The following is a 7,505-nucleotide window of genomic DNA, read 5'->3' on the forward strand; positions in this document are numbered from 1 at the left end:
GGCTGTAAATCTTTACAGAAGCACACTGCCGCCATCTTTCTCCTGCCAAGCAGCCGGTGGGGTAGCAGCTGAGCATTTAACCACTGCACCACCAGAGCTCCTTAATAAAAAATATCAGTGTATTTTCTGTTCTCTGGGGAAAAAGTAAGCCAAGGTAATTGTAACCTCAAATTAAAATGTCTTATAGGATGTTTATTATCAACTAACTTACTCGCTCCCTCCCTCCTTTCTTCCGTCCCTCCCTGCAACCCTCCACTCCTCTCAGTCTTGTCCTTCCCCTCCTCATATTCCTCCTCCTTCTTCTCTTTCTCATCTATGTGAAATTACGCAAGTCCCCTTAACTTCAGAACTTCCTAACACACGTAGCCTAGACACAGTCATTGAAGCGATTTTTTCTGTTACCTTTTTTTAAATTAAATTCTGCAGAACTGTAAATGAAGTCTATCCAGTTTGATGATTAAGGTAGCCCTGAATAGCCACACGAACCATTTTTGTCCCATCTAGTCATGGCCATGATTTGAGAACAATATTTAGCACATCTCAACAGCCACTAGAAGCAAGTTGGCTCCAAACTGACGTCTAGAGCCATTTTCTTCCTTACTCACTCTCTTGCAGACCTGATGTCCCTGAGGAGTTGAGGGCAGGGTAAAGGACTCTTGACTTCTTAGGAGGTGTGGTTTATTGCTCTGTTACTGTTGCTAATTGGTCCATGTTGACCAAGAGTTCTAGGCTGGAGGGATTGGACATTGTATTCCATATACAGCTAGACATGGTGTTGACTGGGACGTTGTATTCCATATACAACTAGACTTGGTGTTGACTAGGACACTGTATTCCATATACAACTAGACATGGTGTTGCCTAGGACACTGTATTCCATATACAACTAGAGATGGTATTGACTGGGACACTGTATTCCACATACAACTAGACTTGGTGTTGACTTGGCCAAAGTAGGGTGAAGGGGTGCTCATCATAGAAATCACATGGCTGCCTGTAGGACTCAATCACAGTGATGGCTGGAGAAGTCATCTACCCTGGAATACAGTAGGTCCTCATTCAATGCATGGGCAGCCAGAAATAAGGTGGCCAGGAAGGGGAACCTTTCCTTCCCACATTTCCCTGACGTGTCCAAGACTCCACACAGCCTTCTCTCTGAAAAGCTGTCCTTATTCACCTGGCTGTGGGCTGTGCAAGGAGGGCTGTGATCAAGTCTGTCTTGTTCATTGGGAAGGCCTCAGCCCCAAGCACTGGGCACGGCCCCATAGGTGCTCAGTGAGGGATGGCTACATGAAGGAACAGAGCACCAGATTGAGGAGTGAATGGTTTACCACTAAGGAACTTCCTGTATTAGCTCTTCCTTGAATCATCTGAATTTCAAAACAAAATTATTGGGGGTGAAATTAGTGAAAAGGAACAAATTCCTTCAAAATGGTGCAATTTCAGAGAGATACCTGGGGCTCACCATGAGATACATGTTGCTATTTTAAGCTGTAAAAAAATTGTTTTTGGAAACCTAACAGTTGGTTATTAGTTAGATTTTTAGAAGCATACACTGTTGCCATGGGCTCCATACCCATTGTCCAGTCTGTTGCATCCCTTTCTAAGATAAAACAGTCTTCCTACAGTCCCACTGTGACCACATTGCTTACTGCTCCATGGCTCCTCAGGAAGTCCAGAACCCTTGGTCTGGAAGCCAAGACCCTTCCAATCTGCCTCCACTTCCTCCAGCCTTAACTCTTTCTAGTTGCCAAAGTTCCAGGACCCTCCTTTACTAGAGGACAAATGAAATCACTGTCCCCTCACCGTGCTCTGTACTTTCCTGCACCCCTGTCATCCTTCAAGTTTTCCTTTTCTTTCAGTGGTGACCCTAGAATATCTACCCAGGAAGGGCTTGGGGAGGGCCATGTGTAGGGGGTAGGAATATGAGCGGAGCCTCGATGCTGTGTTTACACAGCCATTTTGTAGAACAGAAGTCCTTGGATGGTGCAAACAGTTAACGCACCTGGCTGCTACCGGAAAGGTTGGAGATTTGAGTCCACCTAGAGGTGCCTTGGAAGAAAACCTGGTGATCTGCTTCTGAAAGATCAGGCATTGGAAATCCTATGGAACACAGTTCTACTCTGACACACATGGGGCCGCCGTAATTTGGAGTTGGCTCCATAACAACTGGCTTCAGGCTGTAGAACAGGTCAGTTTGTGTCAAAGGGTGGGATGTGGGGGGCAGCTGCAGCTGCTGGGGGGATGCTGTCCATTCGCTCCCTTGGCGAACCCACTGTGTTGAACCCGACCACCCACAAGGCTCAGCCCGGCTACCTCCTTCCATATACAGCTAAACCTGTCCACTCTCTCCACTCCCACCGTGGGTTTCGCTCGTGGTCTGAACTCCCCTTCCAAATGGTGACATCCAGAAGGGCGTGCACCCGGTCCCCAAGGCTCCCCCAGCAGCGTCTTACACGTGGCTCTAGTGGAAGAGAAAAGAGGGACCCGCCACTTATCCTTGGAGGATGACCACAGTGCTCTTGACCTTCAGAGCATCTCTCTTATGTGATGCTGAGGCTGAGCTGACTCACCCTCTACCAACCTGTGCGCATTCATGGTGCTCGGCTCCCTGGTCAGCTGCCTGGTGCTGGCTCAGCTGGCGCTGGAGAGTGTGTCAGACAGAGACTCAGATGGGGTCAGAATGCTTGGTTTCCACCCCTCCAATGTCTTCTCAGGAGCTCTGGACTGTAATGGGCCCAGGGAAGGTACTCTTGTTATGGAAGCAAGTGTCTCTCTGGTGATGGGGCTCCAGCAGGGGTAGGGGGCCGTTCATAGGAGGCAAGTGTGCTGCCAACTCATGGGGGCAGGGGACAAAACTGGGGAAAACACGTATGGCCTTTAGTTCAACCCAAAATGTACTTTACCATACAAAGTACTGTACTATGATGTTCATGATTCCACTTGGTCCCCACACAAGCAACCCTGAACAGCAGAAAGGGCTTTTATTACAAATCCCATTTGGGGGTGAACCAGAAGCTTGGCGGGTCTGTGCTGTTGCCCAGGCACATGAAGAGTGAGGGGCAGGCAGAGGGGTCCACTCAGGTCTGCCCCCTCCTCTAGGGTGCTCCATGGTAACATAGCCTCCTTGGAAGACGGAGGTGACACAGGAGCCCCAGTCACACGGCTCTGGTTTTCAGCGCAAAACCCCCTCTGGCTCCAAGAGCAGATAGTTTTGCAGGGACTTGGGCAGGGGTAGCAGGGGTATGAGGTGAAAACACTTTTTGCCAAACAGCTTCCGGATGGCACAACGGCAGAGGTGCTGCAGACAGCGTGGGGCGCCAGCCAGGGCGAAGAGGGACTGGTAGAAAGGCTGGTGTATCTGGAAAAGGAAGCAGGGGAGTGTGAGTCGGTGCCCATGGGACAGACAGACGTCCCTGCCCCAGTCACCGGGTCCCTGATTGCAGAGTAGACCAGACACCACACCAAACCAAAACAGGTGCCATCAAGTTTATTCTGACTCGTGGCAACTCCACGTGTGTTAGAGTAGAATTGTGCTCCATAGGGGTTTTCAAGGCTGTGACCCTTTGGAAGCAGATCGCCAGGCATTTCCTCTGAGTCACCTCCGGGTGGGTTAGAATCTCCCATCTTTTGGTTAGTAGTTGAATGTTTAACCATCTGTGCCAGGCAGGGACTCCTGGGACCAGATAAGCAAACTGAAACGAGAAGCACCGTTTGGCATGAAGCATCCTGTATACTTTCCTCAAGTGCAGGAAGAGGGAACTCCTCTGTGGGAGCCTGCAGCTCCAGGGTGGACCCCATTAATCTAAACCTGTCACGGGAAGCCCTTCCCTTCTGCCAGTGAGTGGCTCAGGAGCCCCGGGCCAAGCCAACCAATGCAGGTGTTGCTTTGGTGTTCAGTAAAGTGCACACAATGAGGCAGGGGCGGTTCAGCGGTAGAATTCTCGCCTTCCATGCAGGAGACCCAGGTTCGATTCCCGGCCAAGGCACCTCATGCGCAGCCACCACCCATCTGTCAGTGGAGGATTGCGTGCTGCTATGATGCTGAACAGGTTTCAGCGGAGCTTCCAGACTAAGAAGGACTGAGAAGAAAGGCCTGGCAATCTACTTCTGAGAATCAGCCAGTGAAAACGCTATGGGTCATGATGGTGTGATCCGAAACCGATCATGCGGCTGGCACAGGACCGGGCAGCATTTTGTTCTGTCGTCCAGGAGTTGTAGGTGACTGGATAGCAGCTAGCAACAACAACAATGACGTGTACAGGGCTCAAGTCAACGCAACAGGAGGAGGAAATTTTCTAGAGGCTTCTGGAAAAAATGGCCTCCCTCTTTTGAAGCCGACGGTCACCGGTGGGCTTTGATGTGTACAGCTGTGACACCCGCAGCTACCCCAGTCACCTCTTAAGCAGTAGGATGAAGCTGACCCACAGAGACTAGACCAGCGTTTCCCCAAATGGAACCAGAGCCTCTGGATCAGGTGGATCCAGTGTCCATCCCTCTCTGGACATTGGTTACCCAGCCCCTTATATTCCTCAGCCAGCCTGGGTTGGTCTTCTGCTCCTTGCAGCCAGCAGCCCCCCGATTAGAACAATAGGCTCTTGGCTGTGTGATTTTTGAGCCTCCAGAAGCAAAACAGAAATATGCAAACGCAATCCTCCTTTCCCCTTCTCTTTCCTTCTCCGGCTGTTTCAAACGTACTTGGATATTAGTGTGCAACTCCACACGTGGGTAAGCAAAAACAGGCCAACGTTTTGTACTAAAGGGGGAAAGAAGGGCAGTTTACTCACCTCAAGTACTTCCTCAGGGATCACCTCCCTCCAGGACTCGGACACACGGAGCTGAGGGTAGGAGTTGAAGAGGACCTCGATGACAGCGGGGGCAGACGCACAGGTCTTCAACACCTGGCCGGGAGAGGCAACAGTGCAGCTGAGGTGACTGGGTTTGGGGTCCAAGTGGGGAAGGTGCAGGGAGGTGTGGGGGTATGTTTGGTCTGTTAAAAAGAAAATTCTGACAAGGTAAGTTTTATAGAGTTTATTTGGTTTCAGAAAGATTCATGAACTGGGGTAATAGCTCCTAGCAAAACCAGGAAGTCTCCCCCTGAACCAGGCAAGCTGAGAGTTTTTATAGAAAGCAAAAAAGCAGAGAGAGAAAAGAAGGAAGGAGGAGAGAGAGAAACCTAACCCAACCCAACCCAACCCAAAACATTTTCATATATTTGACATACTACTGGGTCAGGTAAGAGCAGAATGTACAGAATGATCAAACATTTAAACTTATCTTCAAAAGGGTCTGTTTAATGTCTGAACTAATACTTCTGAGCAAGCAAGCAAATGTGCAAGCAGAAATGTCATGCACAGCAATGAGGTCGAAGGAGATAAGAATTTCAAACAAGGGGGTCGAGTTGGAATCATCCAAGCCTCTTTAACTCTTTAAAAGGGCCTCTTTAGCATTGTGCTAAATGCTATGTGGGATCAAATTGACAACAGCAACTCGAAAGGTTAGATGAGAAGCTTAGATGGCAGGGAGTTTATGTTAATGGTGGTGGAATGATTCGGAAAAGGAGGGTGAGAATGGTTGCACAACTTGAAGAATGTAATCAATGTCACTGAATTGTACATGTAGAGATTGCTGAAATGGTGTCTCTTTTGCTGTATAAAAAAAGTCCCTTTAACTCTTAAACTCCAGCAAGTCTGGAGAATAAAATAAAATTCAACAGGTCCCACCTCTGTCGCAAGACCTGGGCTGAGTTACAAACTTACTGTGCCTTTGTCCCCAGGGAACAATGAATAACAGAACGGTTTATTGCGGGGATCAAACGAGTGAACACATACATCAGCACAAGGCAGCTCGACAGCAGAGTCGTTCTGATCGCAATGGCTGTGACGAACAGTCGGACACGCTGCTTGCTTCTTCCCCTTCCCAGGAGGGATGCTGACGGCATGGCAGGCCCCACCCCGCCCCCGCCCCAGAGGCAGGCAATGAGCTTCTGCTGGGAAGGAGTTTGGCCCAAGGACGGTGTTCCCAATGTCTTCCTCAATTTTCTAGTATGTCAGAAATTGAGAATTGGAGGAGAACTGTTTTACTGTTACGTTTCCTCGTGACTTGGCCTTCATGTTCTATTTTCACAGTCCCCACTGACAAAGGAGTTCCATTTTCTTATTTGCAAATCTACAATTCAAGGCAATCAGCTTCATCTTAAAGATGGGAAGATGATTTGCTTTTTTCAAATAAACTTTTTTTTTATTATGCAGTATTTTTGGTGAAAATGTACACAGCAGATCTTACACTCATTCAACAATCTGATCAGTTCAACGACACTGGTTACATTCTTCATGCTGTGTCATTTTTCTGTCTCTCTCCATATCATTTCACCCCCACTGACTTAGACTCACTGCCCCATAAACTATTCATTCATACTTTAGAGTTACTGTGTCAATTTGATCTCATATAGATAATTCTTCAAACGAGTGCAACACTCAAGGGGAATGTTCTTTACTAATTCAGCTCATTGTTTAGTTTGAAGATGACTATAGGGGATAGTTTCAGTTCAAGGCTCAAAAATTTTCTTAGGGAAACAGATTCAGGGGTCCTCCAGCCTCAATGGGTCCAGTAAGTCCGACATCTATAATAAATTTGAAATTCTGTTCCACTTTTTTCCCCTTTTGATCAGGAATCATCTATTAAGTCATTGATCAAAATGTTTAATAACGGTAGCCAGGCACCATCCAATTCTGGTCTCTTGGCAAGGGAGGCAGTAGTTCATGGAGGTATTATGGAGCATTTTAACATACATACTTTTAACAAAAGTATACTGAATAGTATGATAAGACCCATGGGCCCACCATCAATTGTGGCTAATCTTGCCCCATCCACACCCCCATCCACTCTCTCCAATATTATTTAAAGCAAATTCCATGTATTCTATCATTTCATTTATATCAGTGTATCTCTTAAAGGACCCTTAAAAAAAAAACCCATAAACACAACATCATTATAACACCTGAAAAATTAACAATAGTTCCTTAATGTCATCTGATATCTAATCAGTATTTAAATTAACAAATTTCTCTTAAATGCCATTATATTAAAAAAAACTCCTTGAATAATAATCCGAACAAGGCCGACACAGTGAGATTAAGTCATCTGATGTATTTTTAGGCCTCTCTTTCTTGCATCATGAGAGTTACCTGTTGAAGAAACTGAGTTTTGCGTCCTATAGAGTTTCTCTCGGAATTTTGATGATTGCATCCCTGCGGGGTTGTCTAACATTCCGTTGTTCTGTCTTGCGTTTTTTATTTTTGTAAATTAGTACTTGGATTTAGAGGCTTGATTTGATCCAAACTCAGTTTTTTGTTGGGGGGAGGGCAGGGCTAGGTCATAGCTCTCTGTTTTTGAGGTCTAAGATTTAACAAGTGTTTTAAAATTGTTTTTCCTATTTCTTGGTTGAGAAAACTGAAGTTGGACAATTTTTCTAAGACAGGTACTATATATCTATATATATATGA

The 7,505-nt window shown here is 46.7% G+C and overlaps 1 protein-coding gene across 1 annotated transcript in view; it reads right to left on the reverse strand.

Moving 5' to 3' along the window:
• Positions 1-3,175: 3,175 nt before the first annotated feature.
• The window catches only part of ASB18 (ankyrin repeat and SOCS box containing 18), a 44,224-nt gene continuing 39,894 nt past the window's right edge, over positions 3,176-7,505 (reverse strand). The window contains exons 7-8 of the mRNA XM_012558407.1: positions 4,788-4,901; positions 3,176-3,361 (exon numbers count right to left, since the gene is read on the reverse strand). Coding sequence (XP_012413861.1) covers positions 3,176-3,361; positions 4,788-4,901 — 300 coding nt within the window. The remainder of the gene's footprint in view (positions 3,362-4,787; positions 4,902-7,505) is intronic.

The sequence above is a fragment of the Trichechus manatus genome, unplaced genomic scaffold (assembly GCF_000243295.1).
Source record: "Trichechus manatus latirostris isolate Lorelei unplaced genomic scaffold, TriManLat1.0 scaffold00165, whole genome shotgun sequence".
In the NCBI taxonomy this organism is placed as follows: domain Eukaryota; kingdom Metazoa; phylum Chordata; class Mammalia; order Sirenia; family Trichechidae; genus Trichechus; species Trichechus manatus.